We start from the raw sequence: 27,855 nt of genomic DNA, 5'->3' as shown, positions 1-27,855 counted from the left end.
AATTGTCCACTGCATCTGTTAGGGCCTGTCCATAGGCTCGCCATTCATCTGTGACAACATCTGAGCCTCTTCTTACAGATGTTGGTCGGCAACAGGTCTTCTCTTGAGTGATCTTTCACCACCCTGACAACGAGTTTTCTGGATGTAATTATGTTGTGTTTTTGTGCTAAACTGCAAAATGTTCAAAATTCATACTGATTGTTCATAAAGGGAAGAAACATAAATAAAAGTTGTTTTCCTGCGCAAAATGCGTGTCACTGTACTTAAAGCAAACAATGACGTGTTATAAGGTCTTATAATTAGTTCATATGGTATTATGTCCACCTGTAATATATTATACAGGGATAGATATTTTAACACTTTACTTAAAGCAAACAAAGACATGCTATATAACATTAAACATTAATATAAGCTATTATTCCATTTTATATCACTAATTCTTAATTGTGACTAAAGTGTATTTATAACAAGGCAGAGTCGATGGTTATAATGTGTTATGGAACATGGTCGGAGATTCTTGCCACACAGTAATATAAACTGGTATTACTATTAGTTATAAAACATTAAATCAAAAGGTCATAATACATTATGAACTTTGCTATAGCGCCTAATGCATGTTTGTAAGTGATTATAAAAACTGTTATAATGTCTTATGGACGCATTATATCCTGTTATAAATATATGCATAAGTCATTATAGTGATGACCTTCATAGAAAGTGTTACCAAATATTCTAAATAAATATTAAACAATGGTAGAGAAAAATATGATGTTTCCTTAGAAACTCCCAGTGAAGAACTGTTCCTTACCTGGGTGGATTTGGAGATGGCCTCATCCAGAGTGGCAGCTCTCTGCTTGACATCAGCCTTGAGTTGGGTGTAAAGTTGGTCTGCAGCTGTGTACTTCTCTCTGATGGGCGCTCCCTCCACTGGGCTGAGTTCAAGTAACTGAGGGCCGGTCTTGTTCATCTTGTCGATGTGGGGCTTGTGCTCGGCAATCAGCTCTCGCATTTGCTGGAGAGGAAGCAATGTTAAGTTTTTTTCATTGCTTCGGCAAAAGTGTTGCACTGAACATCTGCTTCTGTTGCCATCTTACCCTGAGTTCCTCTTGCTGCTGCCTGAGTGTTTCGTACTCGATGGCAGGTGGAGGCAGCTGGCTGAAGGTGCTCAGGGTTTCCTGAAGCCACGGCCACATCTCCTCATAGGTCTCCCAGAACTGGTTGGCCAGAGACTGGGCTCGCTCCAGCTGCAGACAGCGCTCTGAGTTCAGCTGACTGACGATGCCGTACTTCTCCAAGAGAGTCTGGGTCTTGGCCTGATTGAAAACCAAGAAGATCCTTTAACTTGAGTGCATATTCTTAATGAATTAATTTGTTTCAAACAGGAAATAAATTCTTTTCACCTTCAAGATTTCTTTCTCCTCCGGGGTTTTGCTGTTCATGATGGCCTTTCTTGTTTTCACAATATCATCCACAGCATCTTTGTGCCTCATGATGTCCATGGAGAAGATCTGGAAAACCGGTAGAGTGAGTTTGGCTGGACGTTACAAAACAAACTGCAGTGTTTACTATACTTTGTTGAAATGGAAGCCTGTGTCTATCCATAAACAGACACACAGTATGACAGGCTAACCTTCTGTGCTTGGAGCTGGGCTGTGGTTTGGTCCTGCTCCAGCCTGATCTCGCCCATCGACAGCAACTTCCTCTCAGCTTCAGTCAGCCAAGAGAGTTCAGTGTCTGCAGCCTGTTCAAACTGGAAACAGACAAAAATCAGTTTGCATTGCTGAAAACGTTTCACCTCCTTATTAGAGAAGACAGAAATTAAAGCCAAATGAGAAAAAGACATTTATCAATTTCTCTGGTGTACCTGCTGTGACTTGAGTATATCGGCGTTGATCTGATCGACCTGCTGGGTGATGGTGTCGCGGACTGCTCTGTACCGCTCATTGTCCTCAGTCACCAGCTTGTCCAGACCCTCGCGAGTGTGCCAGGGGATCAGATCCAGGAGAGAACTGCTCAACTCATTCAGCTTGTCCATCACAGGTTTTTGGTCTTTGGTCTCCTTCAACAAGGCCTGGACAAGATTACATAACAAACACAGAAAACACTTGTTGTGTTTTTGTAAAGCAGCTCACAGAGTGTTATGTTATTATTATTAACATTATCATTATTATTATTATTATCATCATTATTATTATTATTGTTTTAGAGATTACATTTGGTATTCATTTCTTTAGGGACAAATATGAACAGTACGTCTGTAGAAACTCTTACCTTCTGTCTGTTTTGTGCTTGAAGGAGCTGCTCGCCCACCAGCTCCTGATCAGCAAAAGCGCTGGTCTGAGTCTCGACTTTCTCGAGCCAGGAGCTCAGATCCTCATGAGTGTTCTGCAGCTTAGTAGAGAGACTCAAAACCCGCTCCAATGTCTTCAAAACGTTGTCACTCATTGTGTTGATCTCAGCGTACTTTGTTTTTATTCCGTCCAGTTTGCCTTGGATAACAACCACCTCATCACCTATTAATAGTAAATTAATACACATTAGTTTAAGGAGATTTGCATTTCTGCTGTAAATTACTGTAGGGAAGTACAGTATGCTGCTGGCTTGGCTGAACACAGACAGGAGCAAGACTCATGTAAGCAGCAGCATGCACAAATTCTGTCTGATGTTTTAAAGACAAAATGGTCACACAGGCCACACATTTCATTTCCATAGGTACTTGGACCAAACTTGGACGCCAAAATAAGAATGAATGCATGTTTCGCACCTAATTATGAACCCCTTAACAATTAAAGGAATAATTTAACATTTTGGAAAATATGCTTATTCGCATTCTTGTGAGTTAGACGAGAAGACAAGATACCATGATACCACGAGAGTGCTGGAGCCAGCAGCCGGTTAGTTTAGCTTTGCATAAAGGCTGGAAACAAGAGTAAATAGCTAGGCTTGTTCTGTTCAAATGTAACAAAATATGTTTACCAGGACCTCTAAAGATCACTAATTTGAATGTTATATCTAGTTTGCTTATTCTATACAAAAAACTAAGTGAAACTGCGGTTTTACAGGGGTTGTATGCCAGACTATTTCCAGGCAAGGCAACTTCCTGAAGTGATCTCTGGTTTCTTATCTTGTCTGACAACAAGACTGGTAGTGGTATCTCATCATCTAACTACTTCTTTAAATTAATTGCCAGATGGGAAACTTTCTGAAAATAAGATTTCAACTAATTTTGTCATCTACCCTTCTGAGAAAGATTTTGTCTGCTGTTACCTAAATAATGCGAGAAAATGTATGATATACATTACAGAGACTGTAATACATCATACTGTGTATGAAGTGTGATAGCTGTAAGTATAAAGTCAGACATGCCTGTTGTTTGCTTCAGAAGCTCCATCCCATTACAGATGGCTTGGTCAACATTCTTCTTCCTCAGCTCAATATCACTTTGTAGTGTCTAAAATGAAAACACAACCGTAGAAAGTCATTGAGAGTGACAACACACATTCCACTGTAAAGAATGCATGGCACACAAATGACTAAAATCAACTGAAACATGATTGATGCAACTTAAATGAAAGGAAAACACAATGCTTGTCGGCCTGAGGAGGAGTGTGTACCCATTGTTCTGCCAGCTGCTTTTCAAGAACATCTATTCTGTAGTTTTCCACGGACACTTCACTCAGCCTCGTGTGTGCCTCGTTGAGCCAGTTCATGAGCGCCACTTCATCTTCTCCAAACAGCTGGGCGTTTGCCAGAGCTTGCTGCAGCATCTCGGCTTTCCTCCTGCATCGCTCCTGGAGCTCTATGTAACTGGCCTGGGTGGCGTCCAGTTTGGACTGAACAAACTCCTTATCGTCCACTGAGCTCACAGTTCTGAGCATCTGACCCAGACTGACGGCCTGAAACAGGTCTTTACTGTGATTCATAATCTCCTCCTCTAAGGCCTGACCGCAGGGGATGGGAAACCAACCAAGGAGATATGACAAAAAACAGAAAACACACACATAAAACAAAAATATGAAACAGAAATCAAATGAGAAATGGAGTGGGAAATAATGAAAAGCATAAACTTAGAGTAATGAGCAAATTAAACTAAATTCAGCTGAACTTAACTGATTGTGTCATAAAAACATCCAAAAACATATGGTAATGATATAAGATGATGGATATTACCTTATGCTGAGAGATTTGATCTTCCAACTTAGACGTCTCAGTGCCGATGGGTTCGGAGTTGGCTAGCTGTTTCTCTGTGGCTGCGAGCCACTCGCTCAGGGGTTCTAGGGTCTCATGGAACTGCTGAGTGACCACTAAGATGCTCTCCAGTTGCTTGTGCCTGATATATTTATGCAGATAATAACAGCATTGGACTAGGAGTAAAGTACAGCAATGGACAGAGTGATAGGCATTTTTATTTTAACCAAACCTACAAAAAATGGGTTACTGGGAAATATTAGCAACATTTAACTGAACTTGAGAAAGTGCAGTGCACAGTGGACTGATCCAGACACATTTCTGAATATCAACCATCTCTCTATGAATTAATCTTCAGTTAAGAGGAAAGTGAGGAGTCCATTTGGGAGTTTTTATGTTCTAAATACATTTAAAATATTCCCAAATCCAAACCCAGGCAAAACACAAAAACTAATCAAAACTTATCTTCAAAATCTATGTACTAGCGCCTCTAAATCTCACAAATTAGTCACATCTCGTGCTTGTACGCGGGTCTTGTTACCTTTGAATACAGCCAGGCTAGCTGTTTCTCCCTGCCCAAGTCATTGTGTTAAGCTAACTGGCTGCCAGCTAGCATCATATTCGAGTGCAATTCCTAATAATACCAAATCTATTTCTAGGCAAAAACACAAATTCAATTAGGAGTGGAAAAATCACAACAAATTAAAACTTAGGAAAACTTTTCATTAGCAACACTTAATTCTGAAATGTACTGCAGCATTGCATCGAGGAGGTTTAACATTACAGATGTTTATACAGACCTGTTTTCAGCCCTCTTGAGCAGAGCGTCCCACCTCTGGCCCAGGCATTCGATCTCTTTTGCAACCTTCTCCTTATCCACAGACTCTGCCAGTTCCGCAACCTTCCCTCCCTCTTTTTTTATCAGCTCCACTGTTGGCTTTCGGTCATCCAGCAGTCTCTGTAAAAGCTGTCAAAGGTACACAGAGGAGGAGAGTTATTGGGCGCCTTTAACGTGCTTTAACAGGAAGCGTTGCTTGGTGGTGAAAAGCAGTAAATATAACAGTCACAAATTAAGGGTCGATTTAAGTAAAAGCTTTGTGTACCACACTCATGTTTAACAATGAATGTCAATTTAGTAAGATGTATGGCAAAGTCATTATGTTGCGGTGATTTTCTAGTGTTGAAGTGGAAGGATTAAAAAAGAGCTGGCGGTGTGTTTTACATCTGTGTTTTTATGTGTTTATGTTGCTGTACCACGTGATACCGGCTTACTTTCTGCTCTTGTATCTGTGCCTTGACCACTTTAAACTCCGCAGACGGAGGTTTTTGATTGGCCATAAGCTCCTCCGTGTCAGTCAACCAGCTGAGCAGTGACTCCAGAGCATCCTGGAACCTCCCACAATGCAACAGGGCTTCGTGCAGCTGGGCTGAACGCTCAGCAATCTGCAGACCACATGGTAAATATAGATGTCACCTGTCAACTTGAACTGCGCCCAGTAACTCATCAAAGGATAAAACTATAACAAATAGTAGGGACAAATGGCTCATTACACTGCCAAACCCTCTTTACAAATTGACTAATGACCAATATTCAAAAGCAAAGATCAACAAGTCTGACTTGTAGTGTAAAACAAATAACCTTTTTATTGAGGGTATTCCACTTTGTGTTGACCTCCTCCAGGTCATCGTCAAGCTTCTTGGTGCTGGCGCCTTTGGCAGCGGTTTGGATCAGGCCCTGGCCGAGGGAGTTGATGTCTTGAAGCTGCGTCTGCAATGGATCAATGTCCTCTTTCTGGAAAGCCTAAAGACAAATGGAACAAATCAGAATAAATATTTTACAAGTGCTCAAATTACAATGTCATCAGACTTATTTTGAGGTTCATTAAACCTGGGTGATTGTTCCATTTGTAAAGGCCAGAGATTTCATTGATGACTTTGTTTTCTTAGAATTTTTGGAACTAGACCAAATTTAGTATTTGACTAATTCTGAACAATTCCCATTTTACAGTGAGCTTAATTACAATATTGCTCATGACAGGATTTTGTACTACTGAGCATTATACAAATCTGTTCTAAAACATATAATAAAGGAAACACTAAAAATACAAGAAATTGTAAAATTGTATGACTTAGATCTAGATTTAAAAGAAAAAGTCCTAAATGATGCCAGAAAGTTATCCTGAATCCAGAAACTGGTCATGACTGCCACGACATCACCTCAGGTTTAGTGTTAAAATTCCAGCTGACATCAACAAACCTCTAACCAGTCAGCGGCTTCTAGAAAAGTACAGCTAACAATTAAAGCACAGCTGTGCAAAACACGTACAGACTTCAAGGGTGAACTAGTGAGCAAAACCTATTTCACTCATCATGTAATCAGATGCGTAAGCAAAACACCAAGAAAATCATTCAAGAAAAACTCATCTAAAGAGGCGTATCATCTAGAGAAATGTGCTCAACCAGGTAATCTGCAAAACTCGGAAATGAAGGAAGAGGATTTGTTTGGGCACCTGTGATGAGAAATAACCCATAGGGTCCATTTCAGGACACGCAGCGATGGCAGTCAGTAAAGCCTCTATCTCGTGCTCTCCTGCGTTCTGGAATGTCTGTAAACTTTTAGGCAGACAGGCCTCCACTGTTTGCAGAAACTCCTCCAGCTCCTCCATGTTGTATTTGGAAGCCCCTTGTTGCACAGTACACGGTTTTGTTGGCTCGCAGCTCTCTATGGGTAGAGTTACAGAGTTTCCGTATGTCTCAGGCTGTGTCACCACCACGCTAACCAACTCACAGTCATCCTGAGATGACACATCCTCTAACAGCTCAGCAGTGGATAGCTCATCATAGTCGGTTAAAGTCCGGGAACGCCAACCAGAGCTTTCGTTTTGAGTCCTGGAGGAACCTACCGATAACCTCCCCGTGCAGTATTTGTGTTCTCCATTGCTGAGGGTATACTTCTCACTTAGATCCACCACACCAGATTCTGTTTGTCGAGGCTCCTGTACCAAGCTGCTACTGTGGTAAAGAGACCGGTTGTCCCTTGCAGGTGAGAAAGGGAACTCCTCCTGCCCTGAGCTGAGCGATCGCCCAGTTCTCAGGTCCCCAGACATGTGCATCGCCTCTGAGGATGAGAGGCTCCTTGTACCAGGGCCTGCTCTTTTATGGGATCTATGAGCATGTCGCTCCCTCTCCACAGTAGGGCTGTACAGGCCTGAGTCCTCTTCAGATGTCAGTGAGCTGGTCATGCTCTGCCCTCTCCTGCCATTGATCAACCCCGGCCTCTCAACACTCCCGGAGCACAAGGTTCCACTGCGACTCGCATACTCGCCCAAATTAGTGGGAGCGAAAGTCCGCCATGACCGGCGATGATGCGGATGATCCTTCTTCTCTCCTCCCTGGAGACGGGACTTAGGGAGCACTGTATCAGTCGCCCGGATTATGTGCCCGTTGAGTCTAAGTCCATCAAAGACCACACGCTCGTCCAGCATGGCAGGTTTGCGGGTCCGGAGCTCAAATGAACTGGAAGCAGATAGAGCTCCATTCCCACACAGGCTGCTGAGGTCCAGGGTGCGGTGAGTGTAAGGTAGGGTGCCTGTGAAGTGCCGGGAAGAAAGGCTGCCTTTAGAGCCCGAGTCTATCTGCTCGTTGAGCCGGACGGTGTCATAAATGGACCTCTGGGGCACATAGCAGTCGTCAATGTTCAGGTCCTCCTCCTCCCCCTTCCCCACACAGGAAGGGTTTTGTCTCAGGCAATCTGGTCTGCTCAGCGGTTTGCCCATGCTAAAACAGTTGTCACTACTCACTACAAAGAAAATATTAAGGATGTAGTGAAATCCTTTGAGGTATAAGTTGTGCACACTGAGTCGTTTAAATAGGAGCACAATGTCATCAATTTACATGAGAAGCAACTGTGTGCAAAATTATAATTTTTCGCCTTTCTTGAATGAAATACTAAACTAATTTCTCAAAATAAAATCTGTAGGTGCTTTTATTTTAAAGATTATGGACACAATTAAGTTGATCTAAATACATAAAATAAAGGCTTTAGAAATACAAACATGTCACAAATATGAAAAAAAAAGAAAAATGCTAGGACTGAGTAGCAGCTTCATACTCCATGTTAGGAATGAAAATCCAGTCTTTCATTACAGTCACCTAACCCAAAAATATTCCTCTAGGCTCTTCTTCGTGCATTGCCAAAACTTAATCACTACTCCTCTGGTCCAAAGTGCTTCCTTTTCCTTGAAGTCCTTGCAGCATCCATGCGAGCTAAAGGAAAATCCTCAGTGCAAAGTGAAAATATCCACAGACAAATCCAGCAGGCTCTACCAAAAGCAGTGTGCAGTTCTGAGGAGAGCTGGTACTCCTGGATAAACAAAAAAGCCTGCCCTTTCTCTCTCATCGCTCCCTCGTAATGACAGACACCCTCCTGGCAGAGGGTTTCATGCCCCGCCCCCGCTCATTATTCAGACAACATCTGCCACAACTCCATTTGTGCTCAGAGCCACTCCAGCACATGTTGATTGGTGGACACAAGACCCTCCCCCCCCCCCTTTCTAATTCCCCCTTATGTCAGCATGGCCCATATGACTTCACTTCTAAGCCATCTTCTGCATCCTGACACAATCACTCACTTTTTTTCACTTCTTTTCTTTTAGTGACTGAGAACAGGGAGGGGACGGGGAACGGGGAGGAGAAGCGATACGCAACAGTTTTTCTACTTTCTAAAAAATAAAAACAAAACTAGACCAGCAGGCAGCAGCAGCTCCCACTCTGATGACATCACACTATGCTGAAATAGATACCCATTTTTTTCTTTTTTCTCTCTTTGCCCTCTTTTTTTCTCCCGTGGACGGTTGCTGTGGACCCTGCAGATATTCTTAATTACTGTGGAATGCTGAGGGAGGCACAGGTCCCAGGTAATTTAACACCGACAGCTCTGCCAAGTGCATGAAGGCGCTTTTTATGTCCAGTGACCGGGGTAGGGGCAGAAAGGAGGATGGAGGAGATAATGAAAGGAATTTATTTTTGTTTCCTGGATTGTCTACACCACAGTAGCTCGGTAAGGAGCTGAACAATCCCGACTTCTTTGTCCCGATCTGCGCGCATGACAGAAGAAGGAAAGAGGCTGGCAGAGATAAATAAGCAGTTAAGATCTGGTGGGATTTTAATAAAGGATGTTCAGCCACTGAAACACAGCAACTTTTTAAATAGTTGGGCTTTTGAATGTATGAATAAAAATGATTCCTCTGGTAATTTTCCTGGCTGCTGCAGGTCCCTTTGTCCCCACTGTCCCATATAACTTTGATACATTGTGAACATTACATAAATAGTGAAAGTTGCATTTAAGCACTGCAGACCAAAAGTCGAAGTTTTAAAAGAGGACACATTTTCCAGTAAAACTACTGTAAAAAGCTCTTACAATTGCACCACTTATCAGCCTCTCAATCAGGCACAGTGCACAATGGCTAGTAAGAGCCAACTTTGAGTTAGAAAGGGGAGAAATATGTCCTCTCTATGTGGAAGATACCTGATTATTAAATCCTACAAGTGATAAATAATATTACCTTCTTTCACTGTTGTTCTTTTTTATTTGTATTGAGCTGTAACTTTTAGTAAAACAAAGTAGAACTTTACAGGAGAGCTTCCAGGATTGTTTGCATGAATGCTTAAAAACATTAATGTTCATTATCAATTAAATGTGCCGATTATTTTCTTTATTTATCGATTCATCGTTCCATCAGATTTTCCTTAACCCAAGTGAACATATGGAAATAGCCTATTTTGTTTGACCAACAGTCCAAAACCAGCAAACATACACTTTTGCGAAGCTAGAACTAACAATTGTGAGCATTTTTGCTTAAAAATTCAAATCAAATTTGGTGCAGATTAATTTTCTGCCAATCGACAAGATAACACTTGTTAAGATTGATTCAGTTGTTCTTATCTAGCTGACCAAGCAGGCTGACGCTGTTGTGTTTTCTATAAAAGAGGTAACGACCGCTGATCAACTAAGGAACCAGAGGTCGGAAACAACATTCAACTGCGAACTAATTGGTTTTCATGTCACTGTCACAAATGTATTGTGGGAGCGTATTGTTTTCAAACTCGTCTTCTGGCATTTCAGTTCAGCTGACTGCTTTAACACTTAAGATGTAGGTCAACATGGGAAACAAACACTGGAAACCTTTTCAACATAATCGCCTTATTGCAAAACAATGTGTCCTCTACCTGTATAGCAACTGGCCCAAAGAGGTTCCATGTTTCACTTTAAGAAGAGTGCATCACTGCTATGTGGCAGTGAGTAAGCGACACTACGTCGCCACAGCGACACCCTCATCGACTTCAATGAAGCAGGTTAGCTACAGTGTGATTCAGTCAGTAGAAATTCCTTTCTGAGTTGCAAGAGACGCTGATGTAATGTCTGAACAGAGAGAAAAGACACCCACGCCAGCCCCCAGGAGTGTTGAGTCACTTGAGCTGCCCTTTAAGGTACACGTAAAGATATACATACACCAGGACTTCCTCAGCTGAGGTCCTACAAATCTCATGTGAAAAACAAGAGCAAACACATGAACTCAGGCGTGTCTCTTCCAAAACTTGACCTAAAATGGTAACAGCACATGAAAGGGACGAATACAAGCGCTGTCTTACTCTGTTTATTTCTTTCTCAGCAGCTGCCAATAAAGCCCACTTAACCTACAGTAACACAGGCCTGATCCAGCGAGTATAAAACAGAATATGACACAATCACCTAAAGTTTTTATGCTGCAACTAAATAAAGAAGCAACAAAAGTTCCAGCACTGCTTTGCCGTAGTATCGGAACGAATGAGTACAAAGGGGATGTTCCAGCAGCAGCTGAGGCCGTATATGCCCTCTCAACCCAGACTGGAGACAGGACAAAGAGGGGGTAAAAACATGCACCATGGCAACGCTGCTCAGCAACAATCTGAATCAATCACTTCTTTAATAGTTACCCTGCGAGGCCTTTAAACCAAACTCCACACAACAGCCCCTACCCCAGCTACCCCCAGTGATATTTTAATCCATGCAGCTCTACTGGAGGTTTGGGTGTAGCCCTCCTACGTGAGTGCGGCACCCCCTTAATTGAAAAACAAAAATCCCTTGACCTACATTTTTGGACAGATCTGTGTCATTTGCCTATACACAGCTGTTTTATTGTAATACTATCAAATGTTATAAATGAAGGAGTGTCTCACAATTTCACCTCTAAATATAGGTTAATCCTCTTTGGGGAAACTCCACAGGAATTTACAGGCTTTTAAAATATTTTGCATCTGTCTGTAAATCTTGCTTATGGCTACCCCTTGTTTTATCCCTTGCTGACACCAACAAAGGCCTGCATGATTTTATCGACACTATGGAGAGGCAGAGGAATTGAAAACGATTAGGACAATTAGGAAGCTGTGCCTGTATTACTGCAAATATGATGATGACCTGCTTGCAATTTTAAAATGTTTAGTACAAACTTTCTTAATGCAATAAGAAACAGCTTAAAGGAATAATCTATTCAAGCCCTTATCACAGTATATTTAGCAATCTAACTTCATATTACCACAAGCCTTAATGGAAGCTCAGCCCAGCACTAAATACTATAGGGTTTCATTTTAATGATCGCCAACCATCACATTACCAACTGGTGTCCATGTCAAAATGGTAAAATTAGCACCGGGCTACTCTAAGCTTAGAGCTAATGAGCGATAGATATAATGTCAGAACAACATAAAAGAGCAACAAGATCGATGTTAAGAGATCAGGATGCAGGCCCAGCTTCATTATTGGGACCATCGAATCAAGTGACACCCTGCTGGCAACCACCTGGCTGCGAAGGTCCATCCCTCCCGCACCATCACTGCATATGGGCCACAGCTCTTTTGTTAACACCAGATGCCCCTAATGAACCAGCAGTCCCCGGAGGATTGTCACGAATGTAGCAAGTGTGCTCAGTGAAGAGCCAGCTGATAATCTAGCCCAATGCAAGGTTTTGTGGATAAACAGCATCTAAAATACTAATTGTTTTGTTCATGTAATAAGGTAATGTTAAAATTTGGAAATATATGTAAAACACAGGAGAGAACATAGCTTTTAACATATAGCTTTGAGGCTAGATTAATTCATAGTAACAATAAAAATAGCATTTGTCAGTAACTGCCAGTTTAAATACCAAATGGGACTTTCACGTTTAAAAACTGAATTTCTTCGGATAAATAAAATATATGCATGTTGCACTTTCTATTATCTAATTTTACAAGAAAGGCTTTTCTCAAATTAGTTAAAATTTTACTATAGGAACAAATTGTAGGCGTTAATAATTATATTTGTACAATATCTTCTGCATCTTTTAACATTACTATGAAAAACGATGTACTTTAATCTGTGAACTCATCCTACCATTATCCTTACTAACACCAAAAGTCTGCAATAATTTTAAATCTCTCTCTCTTAATCAATGTCGCATAGCTGTAATTCAGTGAAAAAGCTTAATATTCTCTTGTTTAAGCTTCTTAAATGTGAAAATGTGCTGCTTTTCCTTGTCTTAAAGAGGTGCTATTATGCTTTTTGGCTTTTCACCTCTCCTTTATTGAGTTATATATCTTTTTTGTGCATGTAACAGGTTTGCAAAGTGAAAAAGCCAGCCCAAAGGGAGTTCCCATCTCCCACAGAAAGCACTGCTCTGCACTGCTTGAAAACAGATCGTTTGTAGTCCTTTCCTTCCCTGTGACATCACAAGGAAAACGCGCCATAAAGCTTGCCAAGCAGCTAGCGGGGTCAGGCACGCCCTCAAACCAAGCTAGTCTGGACAGAGGCCCTTGATTTTAGTTAAGCCCCTTTTCCACTGCACAGTACCAGCTCGACTTGGCTAGACTCGCCTTTGTTTGGGTTTCCATTCTAGAAATGTTGTACCTGTACCTGCTTCCAGGTCCTTTTTTCGTATCACCTCACCTCTGTCGAGGTTCCAAGCGAGCTGAGGGATACTAAAATGTAACGTGAAAACATGACAGACTGCTGATTGGTCAGAGAGAATATTCACTATTCACTGGATCATCATTGCGTGCGCCAGACAGCCAGCAACAGAAAGTTTTATATTTTACAGTTTTCGTATGGAATTTCATCACTAAATCCACTTCTGAGAAGTTTTGAGGTGAGAATCAGCTGTGTAGATTTCGAATATTGCAAGTGGCTGTGGGGGAAGCCTGTGCCAACCTGCAGGAGGAGCTGGCGAGGCCGGCCAGCCACCTGCTCACAAAGCCCTCTGCTCCCGCCATCACACAGACCGCTGCAGCAACAACGGCAGAGGAAACACAGCTGGAAGGTTTTCATACCGCTTATGTGTCTTTACATTCTGAGTAATGTTGAAACATTTTAACTTAAAAAAGATAAAGCTGTGTGGATCGCTGGTATGTGTGTCGAATTGAACATTACGTCGCGGCAGTTGTGTGTGGCATCGCTATGACGACAAGCTACGTACTATCTCTGGGTTCTATCTGCAATGGAAAACGGAGCAGGGCCGAGTAGAGTCGAGTCTGTCGATTTGCGCTATGGTAGCATTTTTCAGCAAGGCAGCATAGATCGTCAGAACACCGGCAACAGTTCAACGTTTACTCCTAAAAGACGATGCAACTCCGACTCTGTTTGGGCCTGGAAATTCACAATCACAACCTGTAAGTATGCTTTATTGGTTGTGAATTATATTTAAAATAAACACGGCAATATAACTTCACAGACTGTTCAAGTGCGGAGTTGTTGTAAACGTTGGCTAACACAGCTAAAGTTATACCTATAATGCTAATGTTACACCCGATGTGAAAGCGACGGAGCAAATGTTCAAATTGTTTGGCCAATTTTTATGTAAAATTGAGCTGAAATATGGTGATTTTTGTAGTGGTTTATAGTAAGATGTGGAACAATGATGTTGTGTGGATGTGGACTTGTGAGTAACTTATACCATCTGCTAGGTTACGGTTGCAGTCTGAAATGGCTTTGATTTGGATCACACTGCATTGTTTCTTACGACCCGCCCTTCTCTGTTTCTGATTGGCTAGTAGTCCTTACCTGGGAACTGCGCATGTACAAAGATTTTGTACAATTAAGATGTATCACTCTGTAGCTCAAGAGCGGAGCGTACAACACATAGGGTGAAAAGAGGAGCTGCAGCAATGTGCAGCATGAGAAAAAAATTATTAAACCATGTAAACCTGTTCTGGTACAACCCCCCTAATTAAGATTTTGAACCTGAAAATGAGCATAATACCACCTCTTTAACATTATAGTAAATTAAATATTTTTGGGGTTTGGACAGTTGGTCGGACAAAACAACAATTATATCACCACGGGCTCTAGTACATTATGATGGGCATTTCTAACTCTTTTCATATGTTGTATAGGCCAAACGATAAATTAAGAAACTAATCAGCAAATAATCAATTGTGAAAATTTGGTTAGTTGCAGCCCTAGACTGCATTGTAACAAGCTTACACAGCTTTAGTTCCAAAAATACAAAGTGGATGCATGCTAAAGTTATTAAAATCTCTTTATATGTTTAGGCACTGATAATTATAACACTCACATACAATGGACCATAACTGCTGGTGTGATTTCACATATATTCCATCATCCAACTCAATCACTTATCACACTTGAATTAAATGAAATTTCATGTTTAGGCCTAAACAACACAATAAATGTTACATTGGGGTTACATACCTTAAAGGCCTCCAGCTGTTGGTTGATGATGTCCGTCTCCATGCCAACTGCCTCCTGGGACGCCTCCTTGTCCACGGCTCTACGAAGTTTGTCTTCCGCATGGTGGAGTTTACTGTACAACTCCTCAAGTTTGGTGAGAGTACTCTGCACCTGCACCTCTCTGCCTTTAGCCCTGTCCAACAGTTTACCACACTGCTTACTCAGAGCGTCCAGATCTCTCTTCAGGCCTAACAGGTCAGGTGAGGTCTCAGTCTCTAGCATCTTCCTACAGCTGTCTCCAGCATTGGCCGTGTTGGCCATCAGCTCTTGCAGCTTGGCCACAAAGCTCTGAATGCTGTCCTGCTGTTCTTTAAGAGTGGCCAAGTGAAGATCCACAGGAGCCATGCTGTCCAGTTCATCGTCCAGGTCTGTGAACCGGGTGAACATATCTCGGATGCTGTTTTGGAACTGCCCAATGCCCTGCAGTTTACCCTCCAAGACTTGGCACGTCTCCTCAACTGTCTTGCTAAGGGTGCTGTAGTCCTTTTCTATGCTGTCAGCCTGCAGTAAGAGGTCTGTCACCCCATCAGCATCTGGGACATCCAACACAAGGCCCCTGGCCAGGTTCTTCAGGTGCTCCACTTGGTTCTGGACTCCCTCTAAACTCTTCTGTTGGGCTTTCATATTGGTCAGGTTCTTGTTGCTGTGTGCCTGAACTCCCTGTGATTCATAGGTATCCACCTGCTTCTTAGCCGCCTCAATCTGACTCTTTGCTTCTTTATAGGCATCATTAAATTCTTTAACTGTGTGTGAGATCTTTTCCAGGCACTCCCGTTTGTTTTGCAGGCCATCCATTACATTGTCCACTCTTTTACCAATGCTAGCCTTCTCCTCTTTGACGCCTTCAGTGTCCATGTTGGCCACCTCAAGAAGGCTATCTGCAGCCGCATTGAGCTGCTCCACCATCCCTCTGTGCTTGTCGACATCCTTCTGGAGAGCTTTCACCTGAGAAATGGTGCTCTCCACAGCAACCGGATCAACAGTGAGTTTGACTTGGCCCTCGCTGGCCTCACACTCTTGAATCCAGGAGCTGAGCTTTTCTGCATGCTCCTGATACTTCAGAGATCTCTGCAAGGCAGTCTGGAGTTTGTCGACCTGTTCCATGGAGCTCTTCTTCACCTCCTCCCAGTTGGAAGAGAGTGTAGTAAGCTGCCCTTGTAGTGCCAACTTTTCTGCACCATCAGTGTTATGCAGAAGCATCTCCCCTTCCCCAATGATTGTGCTGTAAGCTTCCTTATGTTCACTGAGAGCCTTCTGGAGTTTACTGTGCTCCTCCAGGGCTTGTTGCAGAACATCAACTTTGGAAGAGATGGGCTGGGGCTTAGACTGGTCCTGGAGCTTCTCACCCAGCCATGACTGAAAGTCTTTGGAGGTCTGATGGAACTGCTGAGAGCTGGCAAAGGTTGAGCTGAGCTGCTCAATCCGTTTTGCTACAACAGAAAAAAAGTGACAATTGGTGAGTTAAATGCTGCAAGATCTCTTATGCAAAATGCTGCACTTTTTATTGCACTGTACATTTGTGATATAATTTAGAGGGAACAACTATCAACTATATCAACTATACCATATTCCAAATTTGACAAAAAAATTGGGCCTCCACAAGAGCCTGTTGGAAAATTGTTGTCATAGAATAAATATATTTTACTGTGACTCAACACAAACATAATGGTTCTTTCTTTCCAAACATTACAACACAACATTATTAGGTTAAGTTATAAAAGGCCAACCTGCTTTCTCTTCCAGCTGTTTGAAAGGCTTGTTGACACTCTCCAGCTGCCTGGCTAAGTCTGCTTTGAGATAGTCCTCAGTCACCATAGCTGTGAGCTCTGCGTTGATGACCTCAGCCTCCTTCAGCTTCTTCCTCTCCTCTCTCAGCTGGGTTGAGATGTTATGGACATCCTCCAACTGCTTCTTCACAGCTTCGGGCTGGGTGCTGTGGCCCTGGTGGTTGGTGAGCTGATTCTCCAGCTCGGTGGCAGTCTGACTGATACTCCTCAGTAACTCCTGGAACTGCCCTGTCTTCACCGAAGCCTGGTCGATGAGGCTGTCTCTCTGGTCCAGCTGTCCCGTGAGGCCTTGCCACTTCTGGGTGACGGCAGCGAGCTGCTCCCTCACCAGTTTCCCATTTGAGGGGTCCTGGTTGCCCGAGGAGCTCAGGATGGCAGAGGCAGCTTCCTCAAGTTGCTCATATTGAGGTTTACGGCTCTTAAATTCATTCTGGAGGATCTGGAGGGCAAAAATCAGTCAAGGTGAACACTTCTTCCGAAAACAACAAGAAATACTGGTTCTTAAGAGGTGCACAAGCCTCAGTTTATTCCCAACAACATGCACCATGATTACCTGAACTTGCTGCTTCTGCATTTTAAGCATGTTGGGGTCTATGGAGAGGGGTCCAAGGACACTCATCATTAGCTCTTTCTCTGAAAGCCACTGACCAAGCTGCAGCTCAGTTGTTTGGAAGATGTCCAGATTCTTGTTGGACTGCTCCAGGTGCTGCTTCCTCTCCTCTACAGAACCGCTAATATCCGCCCAAGCAGCATCTGAGCGGGGAGGGGTGGAGGGGGGGCAGAACAATCACACCATTCTGCATTAGTCAACACAACTGCACCTTTCTTTCTACTGTCCCACTGTTCTGGTAGCAAACATCCCACTGAGCAGGACTTGGCACTACGAATGTGTTAATTTAACTGGTGTGGCAGAGAGCAGGTACTGAGTCACACTCACATTCTGTTAGCATGTACTCTATGCATGTGGTTGGCAGATGGACACAAATTCTTTCAACCCATTTTGGATAATGCACAGCACTTGTGTAGCGCCTTTCTAGTGTTCCGTCCACTCAAAGAACTTTACACTACATGTCACATTCACCCATTCACATCAGTGGCTGCCATGCAAGGTGCTAACTGCTCATCAGGAAGCAAACAGAAACTAATCCCGCACACACCCCAACCTTAGTGAACAACCCACTCTACCTCCTGAGCCTCAGCCGCCTCTAGAAGCCTTCACTCAAAGGCCAGTGCCGTAATGAGAAACATTTTTTGTCAGCGTGGTTCAACATACCTCTGACAGTTTCAGTGACATAAATTACCCAGGGCCATCTGGAGACAACACCTTGGTGCATACCTATTTCTGCCAGCATCTGCTTCCATTTTGCTGCCTCGGGGGAATTTGGATGAGTCTTAATCAAGTTGAGGAGCTTCTCTCTGAGCTTCTGGAGCTGCTCCTGCTTTTGCTTCATGCCGTCCTCAAATGTCTGAGTGAAGAAAACAAATTATAATCCCTGAATTCTGTGATCTCCAACTTGACTGGTGATTACTATCTCATTCACAGTAGAACAAAATCAGTGAGGACTGCTTGCAGTTTTAGAACATAATTAACAGTCCAACAAACACTTTTGTACCTTCTGCTGTTCCAGCTGTGTTTTCACTGAATCTTTCTCTGTGGCCGCATTGTTCCAGGATGCTGCAGTCTTTTTCATGTCCTTCAGCCACTTCATCATGTCCTCTGTCTCCTTTTGGGCCTCTTTGACCTCGTGGACCAAACTACTCAGCTCTGCTGCTCGACTCTTCAGCGTTTCCCCCAGGCGCGCGTATCCCTCGTTGACAAATGACATGTTCTGCTGAATTACCATCAGCTCTGAGGACATCAAAAATAATTCTATTAAGTTTCCTTTCAAGGAGTTTTATATTTTTTTTGTCAGATGGTGAGGTTATGATAACAGTGAGGCATTCTTAATATAATGGCTGTGTGATACAGTATGTTCAGAATATGAGCGAGGAAAGTATCACCAACTCCCATCAATGGCATTCAAGCATTTGTGGAAATCATCAATGTGACTGCACGCTTTCCAATAGGTCATCACAGAAAATGATGAGTTCAATAAAAACATTGGGTCTCATGCAAGAACCACTCATGTCACAGAGGTGGCACATACGAGTAATTTACAAGAACTTGTGCATTTACAAACACATCATACGAGTCATGTACTGTTAGTCTGACTTTCTCCAGAGGGGGAAAAACTGTTGTTTAACTTATGAATTACAATGCCTCAACATGAAAAAATTTGGAGTTAAAATGTAAACGAAATCAACAAAAATTAAGAATAAAACAAAATATGTATAATTGTATAATTAATATATTGTTTACTGCTAGAGTATTGGCCTTTTTTTTCTTTTTTTTATTGCCATGGTTATTTTGGCACGATAACGTCTACGTAAGTATCCTCCAACAACAACAATTCAACAGCTGCCTCAGAGTCTTTATGCAGGTCAGTGTTCAGGTGAACATCCTCTGCTGCAGCCAACAGTTTATGCTAATGTTTTCTCTTGTCCATCTCCCTGACCACCTCAGTTGTTTTCATTTGCTGATTTTTCGACAGCAGGACACAAAGTTCTACAATGTGAAGTTCTCCTTTTCACTCTTGTATGATCATTTTGTGAATGAAACTTGCCCAAAAATGGAGCAAAATTCGAGTCTTAAGAATGCGAAAAAGTTCTTTAAATGTTCTTGCATGAGGCCAAATAAACATAGTACCCATCTAATCTTATCATGTGTGCTCTCTGTGTGTAGATGTTTGCACCTTTATATGATTAATTTATGAAATAGCTTGAAGCAAAATTCTCTGCTCCCTATGGAGTTTGGTTGAGGCTTAAACAATAGACTCTAGTGTGTTTGTCTCATCATCTGAACATAGAGTGATTTTCAAAAGTTGCTTCTTGCTTGGCATGGCACCACCGCAGTGTTTTGAAAACCAGTCATGATACCTACACACCACACCACAAACAAAGTATTTACACAGCAGCATAGACATACACACTTGATTACCTTTATTGGTTAGGTAGGAATGGCTCCCTGGAGCACCACCATTAGTAAGAGCTGATGCAAAGACATAAGACAAAGCTTGTGTGAAGGACAGGCAGACTGTCAAGGGTTGTTGGCAAAAGATAATTCCATGATCTCTAATGGTTAGTGATTATACAGTACTCAGAAGGGCACCCAAACACCATGCTTCCCTTTTCCACTGAATGATTCAAATAGATGAGGTTACGTGATGCTTACCTGACTTTTTAGGGGTCTTTGTCTTGGCAGGGGATGTGAGGCAAGTGATGAGGCTGCAGAGTGCTGATCCTTTACTGTTCAGGTCTTGGACAACAGGGCCTTTGGATGTCCATTCATCTAATAAAACCTGATGATGGATTAATCAGATAGATCTTATATATGGGCATGGCAATGCTTTTCACACTAGATTCAGGGTCTACTTCTGTAATCGTTTCTATAACATCTTGCAAAGAAAACAATGTAGTGTTTCACTCCCAGATATTATATCTGTCATTAGTTGGCAGAGAAGGCAGGTTGGGATAGTGGGGAGTTTAGGGAGGATAGGACTATTATCTATTAAAACAAACTTACAATGACAGTATCTATTGCAAAATAGAGACAGTGCTATTCCCTTGTGTGGGGGTGTGGGGGTGTGTAGGTGTGCATGTGTGTATAGAATTAGCACTGTCTCTATAGTAGAATGTTGACTTTTTATGTATCTCATGACTCACAGTAACTATCTGCAGGTCCTTCTCCAGACTTTTCTCACTGCTGCTTGTCTGAACCGCAGGTACTTTCTCATTGGTCTGCTCCAGCCACTTGGTGAGAGCACTAGCTGCAGATCTGAACTCTCCCAGCTGGTCCTGACAGGATGATACCTCCTCTTCCCTGTAGTGGACAAGAATCATATCATGCATCCCTCCGTTCGTCACAAACATTATACAAACAAGGACGTATTGCTAATTGTTAAAATATCCCAAATACCTTCATTTTCCCTCCCCTGTCCTAACTTACTTTTCTTTAACAGAGTCTTTTAAGGTGCTGAAAATATTTGAGAGATTGTCCATCTTGCTCTGGATTGGCGCTTTGTTTCCATCAGGGCTTATTTCAGACAGCTCCTTGGACAGAGTCTGCAGCTTCTCCAGATCACTGGCATGTTCAGCCATCTCAGCTTTAGTATTCTACAGTGAAATAATAATAGTAAGCCATTCTTTGCAGTATAAAATCTAATTCTTGATGACGTTTATGTATGTATGATGAAGTATGTGTGTTTACCTTCATTAGCTCAGACAATTCATTGAAAGTCTTCCCTGGCCCGTCTGTCTCATGTAGTTCTTGTGAACACTTCACAACAAACTGCTGAAATTTGCCTGCGACCTCATCAAACTGTTCCACCTTTTCCTTCAGCTGCTCCAGTTGGGAAACTTTTTGCTTATGTTTGTCACAGGCATTAGAGAAGCGCTGGGAGAGAGCATCCATCTTAGACTGCAGCAGTGCAGCAGCAGAGGGATCTGCCGTCTCCACAAACTTCTTCACCTTGGCTTTCATGGCTGAGATGCTGCTCTGCCGACTTGCTATGTCCTGCTCTAATGCCTTAAAAAATACAGAATGGAAAACAGCAATTTTTTAATATCTAAATAAAAATAAAATAATTAATGCAGTACATAGTTGGACCGCAAATGATGACAAGAAAACATACTGCTTCTTTGCTGAGGATATCTCCAATGGATGCAGAGTCCAGGGGAATTTGTTCTTTCTCTTTCACGCTGGCCTCCACTCCCTCCATCCATCCCATCATCTCATCCAAACCATCCTGGACACTCATGGAGCGAGTCAGGGTGATCTGCAGTTTCTCATTTCTATCACTTACAGACTTGGACAGGTTGTCATAGCGCTCAACTATGTCATCTGTAACGCGTGGAAACAAATCGTGTTATGTTTAAAAGTGAACAATTTCTCATTGTTAGGGACGCACCATCGGATAAACATTTCAAACCAAAGCAGAAACCTATTTGGCGTTTATGAGTTGGAAGATTTTGATGGTGTAAAAGCATTTTTAAGTGTTAGCCAAGAAACCAGTGACTAGGGGAAAGAATACAAATGAGACACCATGAAAGTCATATTTCACACAGATAATTTGTGTACGTTTTAGAAAAGGACACTTTGGGCTATGTTGAAATTTTTGCTTGCAACCAATGGACATTCTGCTTGCTTAACAACCAACCAACCTACCTGTAACAAGTTGCAACGCTAACATTTTCTAGGGCTATGAGATTTATGTATGATTTATTAAAGCTGTACTTTCAAATATTTAATTTTGAAAGGATATTTCAAGTTATTTCAATGTCATTCAACTTGCATAACTTGCATATATATCCCATTATTTGAGTGTCAATGATGACAACATAAAATCATTTAAATTCTCAGATATTATGTATATGTTGCAAAATCTGCTCCCTGCTTTGATTTTCCCCTCACCTACTGTCTCCTGGATCTCGTCTGGGTTGCTCAGCAGGTCTCCTTCAGATGTTACCAAAGATTCGGCTGTTTTGCGTAGTGTGTCAACAGCAGTCTGATGGCCCGTCATCTGACCTTGGAGGGCCTGCGGATCAGTAAGTAGGAAGAGGTCAGAGAAAATAAAACTGTATCCACATCAATAAATATCCTCTTTCTACACTGATTCTCTACTTTACAGATTATGGATTGAAGATAAAAATAACAGAGTGATGTGCAAGAGTGTCTGGACAATATCTATGGAAATACTGAGTCATTCCACAGATATAGTTAGTTGTACCTGTCTGCTTACACTTAAAGAAAGGCTCAGGATTATTTGCAGTGATTTGTAACCAAAGCCTAAAGTACAGTGTTCCCTGGTTGGGCCCACAGGCGCCTCTTATCTGGGCATATCTATGTTGTAAGTCACTACCTCCCTACAGAGAAATGTTCAAGCTAACTGCAGCCAAAATCTTTGACAGCCTAGTTTCTTATCCTCCTGTAGGAGCATGTAGGCTACAAAAAAAACAGAGTTAAACTATTCACATGTGGGTTTGAATTTGAACACAGGGCTAAAAATAACTATGTTGCACTTAAGTCAGTGGAAACACTGTATATGGTAAGACAGGTCTGTTGTGCCATGACCCTGTAACCCAGTCAATGCTCAAAGTTCTGCTCATGTTCCTTCTAAATAAAGCTATTCTTTATTTCTTAACAGCCACAAGAACAGAGATGTAGAGAGTTGTAGGAAGGACAACTTCTGGCTTAGGCAAGGAGATATCAAACACCAGCCTTCTTGAACTTTAACTGTAGAAAAACAATTTTCACCAAATTGAATTGCACTAATTACAAGGGAATAATGATCAGAAGGTCTGTTTCATATGACTCCTGTGTTGGTCTGAAGATTAAGAGAGGCCTCATTTGAAGTATGAAAAGTGTACGACAAGATAAAAAAAGACCACAATCCGAGATAAATCTGAGCTTTTCAACACGATATTCTAAAGTTGGACTCAATACCAAGACTAGGCCTAAATCACTATAGTCCTGGCTTGCAGTTTTTCTTGCCTTGGTCTCCTCCAGCTGTTTCTGTAGTGTTTGTGGATCAGCTGCTATGGCCTCTGATTGCTGCTTTCTGGCCTCCTCCTCTGAGCTGTTGAGCCACTTCAAAAGACCAGCGCTCGAGTCGTCATATTTCTTGTATTTGTCAACCACATCTTTGAGGTTGTTGCCAAGCTGGTTGCACTGAAACAGAAGCCATGGAATTATATTGTATATGTGATAAGATATTCAGAAACCTGAAAATTAAGTACAAAGGATCAATACATGAAGATAACAATGACCAATAGCTGGAAAACTGTCACTTTCTCTGACATTTTTACAGCTACAGAAGATGGTGTGGCACCATAATGAGGCATTACACAGCAGAGGTTCAATGAAGACAAATGCTCCCACCCAGTGGCAAGAATAAGCCATTGCAACCTCTAAAGATCCATCTGATTAATAGCGGAATAACTACCTGTGAATATAGTGTTTTGTATCGGCTGGCTGCTGAGTCCAACTTATTCTTGACAGCCGAACAGGTTCCTGAAGTATCCACATGCAGCGGAGCATTCTTAGCTGCAGGGTCATCTAATGCGCAGGCTTTAGCCACGTCCAGCACTTTCTGTCCTGAAATGGTGATGAAGCGAAGGTCCCCTTTGTGAGAGATCACATCTTCTGAGAAGCTTTTCTGTCGCTGGAGTTTGTCACTGAGGATATTGAGAGAGCCTGCAGGAGCTCCTAGCTCCTCCACGTCTCCCTCCGCCTGGTCTAACCAGCCCTCAAACTCCTTACAGTCATGCTGGAACTTTTTCAGCTCCTCCTGAACACACTGCACCTGCTTCATCTGCTGTTCAGCCTGCGTCAGCGAGGCCTCGTAGCGTCCCTTCAGCTCCTGGATGTTCTTCTGCAGTTTCTCCTTCTCCTCTGGAGACAGCACGTCGGCCTGCTTGTCGAGCAGAGTCTGAGCTGATTGGGTGGCCATGATGAGATCCTGCTGCTGGGACAGGATCTCCTGATGGCGGGCCTGTGAGAACAATAAAGTCTTGAGGACACAATACTAACACATATAGCAGTTATTATTTCTTTACTTTTTGTCTTTATTGGCTTTAAATGCTTAACTGCAGTTTCGACTTAAAGATTCTATTCCCTGCTTGATACTACTAATGAAACTATTTGACATTTCACAGTGTAATCCATCTCTTCATCTCTTCTAATGCTAAGTGTCATATTTTAATTACAGATAACAAGAAGTAGTTAACTCTTTCATTTTCTAATAAACTTAAATTCTGAACTTTGTTTGGCAATGGGGCTTTTATAATTGTTGGCATGTACTGTTTAACAGATTTAGAAATTGATTATGACATATTTGATATCATTATTACTTTGAACATGTCTGCACTGCTACTTGTGTCTTTCAACTTTAGATGTAACCATAATGATCTGCCTCAAGTAATGCCGTGAGAAAGTCAGTGCCTGCTTGTTACTTTGTTTTGCAACCAACCAACTATACCTTGACCCTGTCATATTGCTTATCGAGGTCCAGGGAGGCGTCGCTCTTGCCACCGGTCTCTCTGCCAAAATCCTTTTCAGTGGTCTGAAAAGCGTTTCCATTGGCATCGTCCTCCTCTCCTATCAGTCCCTTCTCTGAGGTTTCTTCTGGCAGGTTTCCATTCTCTTTACTTGTACGGTCAGTTTGATCCAGACTCTCATTTTCATTCCCTATGTTGGATATCCAGTCCAGGAGACCTTCGATTTTGTTCTTACTTTCTTCAAGCCGCTCAACAGCTGCTGCCTGAAAAGACAGACACATTACATATTAACAAAATAGAATAGTGAACAAAATCTTTATAATACGTGGACATAAAGTTTAGCAATATGTTAATTACACTGTAACTAATAATTTAAATTCTGATGCATTACATAGTTTTTAAAGACAACATATATGGAAGTAATCTGAACTCTGACCTTTTCACTCTCCTGTTTTATGGCTGTGGTAACGACCTTCTCCAGATCTTTCCTGGACTCCTCTGCCCGCTGGTTGATGAGCTTGGCTTTGCTCTTAGCCTCTTCCAATTTGCTCTCAATGATGGCGATTTGGTCTGGTGTCAGCTTGCTCCGGTTTTCCTCCAGAAACTTTTTAGTGCTGGTGATGACCTCATTCAAGGCACTGGCGTTTGTCAATACATCTTTCTGCAGAGCCTTGAGGTCAGACAAACGTAAATCAGCAGGAATAGCAGGGTCATGGAATAAAACAGATTTTATTTTAACTGATGAAAAGATACTTGGACAAATGCTGTACTTCTTAAAAAGCAAAGGAAATGTATTTTAAACCTGATGCTCCTGCTGGTACTGCTGCAGGTCCGTGACACGCTTAGCATTTTCGGCCTGTTGCTGATGACCAATCAGGTGGTTTTCTGTCAAGGTAAGATTATCACACACTTCCCCCAACTTCTCTGTAAACTCCTTGTGTTTCTCCAGTAAAGACTATCCAGGAAGAATAAAAAAAAAAGGAAATATGTCGTTAAGCACAGACATCCACACTCAATAAAACCTTCACATACAAAAAACAACATCCCCACTATTTAGGAACACAGACATCAAAACAAGGGAGAAGAAACTATTTAAGCACTTAGAAACAACATGCTGTCTGCTTTTTTCACACATTTTACTTTCTCATAATAGTGTAAAAATCTAGTATGCTGTAAACATGCTTTTTCGCCATTCGCCACTTTGGTCTCATGATTGTTATAAGCACAATGTGTGTTAATGGGTTTGTTGTGGTTTTCCAACAGACAAGGTGCATTTGGTCCACTGTTAATTGTTCTCTGGAGACTTGGAGGCCTGTAGAATACAACCAGCACAAAAGTTAGTCTGCAGGAGTGGTCAACCACTTGAGCATGCATTGTTGTTATTTTTCCTAAACATTTAGGAATTCACAGTAGAACCTCCCAAATCTGAATCCTGGAAACAAAAGCCAATAATTCACTTCAGAATACATTTAACAAAGTATTTATATTAAAAGTAAAGACTTTGAGATACTGTTATGAATACTCATTACTTGGGAGAAGTCCAGCTTTTAATTGAAATCAACATACAAAAACAACATAGAAGTTCAATATTTGAGCTGAATAATTATTGCTGCTCTGATGTCTGAGGTTCATATGTCTCATTCATTTTTTATACTTGTCTGAATAACATAACTTTTGCCAGTTCTCTCAGTTCTCCATGTACTGCAACTGTGCTTATTCAGTGTGTTTGAGTTCATCTACGTTTTTATTCTAATCCATAAATGATACTATACCAATGCGTAAATCTGACCAGTAACATGGCTTATAAAGCCCACTCCACATGCAATGTAAGCATTCATTATGTTGTTTTGTCAAGGAAACATCTGTGATATTTTATATCCACAGGCAGACCTTCTCCTGGTTCTCCCTTTCCCTGGTGTCCAGCAGGACATCTAAGGCGCTCCTCTGGGTAACAAGTTTCTCTGTCTGGTCCCTGAGTGCTCGCTGAGTGGTGCTGAGGAACTTGAGGAGGTAGCTGCTCTGAGCTGGACTCAGGAACTGAGCGTGCTCAGATATAAAGCACTGGATATCAAACGTGACATCCTCTAACTTGAGTCTGGCTTCTTTAAGCAGATTTCTCTCCGTGTCCTGGAGGAAATGGACATATGCAGAGTAAGTTTCTGTCGTTGCGTGGATATTGAATGTTTTTAATTAGACTTTAAAAAGACCTTGTTCTGCTGAATCAAATGTTTCAGTGTGTCCACATCGCACATGTTAAAATCCACGGCACACATCTCAGAGGTGTTTTGGACGAGGCCCGCTAGTTCATCAAGATCACTAAGATGTTTCTGGTACGTTGATTCCAAATGTACCTACAATCACATTTAAAGTTGTCAATAGCTGATGCAACTGTTACATCATTTTATTTAAGTTACTAGCAATGAACCCTGACCTTTCCTGCTTCCATTGCTTGAATTAGGGAGTGACTCCTTTCTGCACACATTTGGGAAACAGCAGTGAAATTTGGCCCCAACTCCATATAAGTCGAGGCCAAGTCTTGGTGGATTTGTATGGGAATGCCCTCACTGGCAGAACTTAAGAGCTGTTTGGCTTTCTCCATATCTGCCGTCAGAACACCAGTCAGTCTAGAGAGTTGAGACTCCAGAGACTGGATAAAAGAGCACATTTGGTCAGGAATTCATGCATATATGTGTATGTATAAATGATAAATTGAGAACATATGATATTGTTTGATGGTAATTTATGCCACATATGACAAATGTGCTTCAGCTGTTAATTTCTAACCTGACATTCCTCTATTTGGATATGCAGTTCTTCCATGATGTTGCCCATGGGTGCCTGGATTAAAAGGTCTTTTCTGACATCATCTAAAACATCAGCGTGATCCTGCAGCCTCCCAACGCACTCCAAATAATCCTGGATGGAGAACAGCTGCCGAAAACAAAACGCAGAACAGAAGTGGAGCAGATGTTACTCATCTCAAAAACTAAGGGAGGGGGTTAGCTTAACACTGAAATAACATCA

General features: G+C 42.0%; 1 protein-coding gene across 1 annotated transcript in view; it reads right to left on the bottom strand.

Annotated features, from left to right (window-relative positions):
* dst (dystonin) overlaps positions 1 to 27,855 on the bottom strand; it is a 147,200-nt gene that overhangs the window by 59,780 nt on the left and 59,565 nt on the right. Inside the window, exons 41-73 of the mRNA XM_046071409.1 lie at positions 27,616 to 27,762; positions 27,263 to 27,478; positions 27,039 to 27,182; positions 26,722 to 26,958; positions 25,634 to 25,786; positions 25,268 to 25,501; positions 24,813 to 25,094; positions 23,778 to 24,326; positions 23,327 to 23,503; positions 22,247 to 22,370; positions 21,468 to 21,676; positions 21,044 to 21,361; positions 20,783 to 20,949; positions 20,500 to 20,656; positions 20,009 to 20,135; positions 19,775 to 19,825; positions 18,351 to 18,586; positions 18,074 to 18,203; positions 17,291 to 17,490; positions 16,678 to 17,176; positions 14,912 to 16,380; positions 5,828 to 5,989; positions 5,461 to 5,631; positions 4,989 to 5,155; positions 4,171 to 4,330; positions 3,615 to 3,941; positions 3,367 to 3,451; positions 2,272 to 2,513; positions 1,865 to 2,071; positions 1,631 to 1,750; positions 1,401 to 1,508; positions 1,095 to 1,313; positions 809 to 1,012 (exon numbers count right to left, since the gene is read on the bottom strand). Of these exons, the coding sequence (XP_045927365.1) occupies positions 809 to 1,012; positions 1,095 to 1,313; positions 1,401 to 1,508; positions 1,631 to 1,750; positions 1,865 to 2,071; positions 2,272 to 2,513; positions 3,367 to 3,451; positions 3,615 to 3,941; positions 4,171 to 4,330; positions 4,989 to 5,155; positions 5,461 to 5,631; positions 5,828 to 5,989; positions 14,912 to 16,380; positions 16,678 to 17,176; positions 17,291 to 17,490; positions 18,074 to 18,203; positions 18,351 to 18,586; positions 19,775 to 19,825; positions 20,009 to 20,135; positions 20,500 to 20,656; positions 20,783 to 20,949; positions 21,044 to 21,361; positions 21,468 to 21,676; positions 22,247 to 22,370; positions 23,327 to 23,503; positions 23,778 to 24,326; positions 24,813 to 25,094; positions 25,268 to 25,501; positions 25,634 to 25,786; positions 26,722 to 26,958; positions 27,039 to 27,182; positions 27,263 to 27,478; positions 27,616 to 27,762 (7,998 nt within the window). The remainder of the gene's footprint in view (positions 1 to 808; positions 1,013 to 1,094; positions 1,314 to 1,400; positions 1,509 to 1,630; positions 1,751 to 1,864; positions 2,072 to 2,271; positions 2,514 to 3,366; positions 3,452 to 3,614; positions 3,942 to 4,170; positions 4,331 to 4,988; positions 5,156 to 5,460; positions 5,632 to 5,827; positions 5,990 to 14,911; positions 16,381 to 16,677; positions 17,177 to 17,290; positions 17,491 to 18,073; positions 18,204 to 18,350; positions 18,587 to 19,774; positions 19,826 to 20,008; positions 20,136 to 20,499; positions 20,657 to 20,782; positions 20,950 to 21,043; positions 21,362 to 21,467; positions 21,677 to 22,246; positions 22,371 to 23,326; positions 23,504 to 23,777; positions 24,327 to 24,812; positions 25,095 to 25,267; positions 25,502 to 25,633; positions 25,787 to 26,721; positions 26,959 to 27,038; positions 27,183 to 27,262; positions 27,479 to 27,615; positions 27,763 to 27,855) is intronic.

Source organism: Micropterus dolomieu, linkage group LG15 (assembly GCF_021292245.1).
Source record: "Micropterus dolomieu isolate WLL.071019.BEF.003 ecotype Adirondacks linkage group LG15, ASM2129224v1, whole genome shotgun sequence".
Taxonomy (NCBI): Eukaryota; Metazoa; Chordata; class Actinopteri; order Centrarchiformes; family Centrarchidae; genus Micropterus; species Micropterus dolomieu.
Note: the sequence above shows the minus strand (reverse complement) of the source record. Positions and strands in the feature narration are given on the sequence as shown.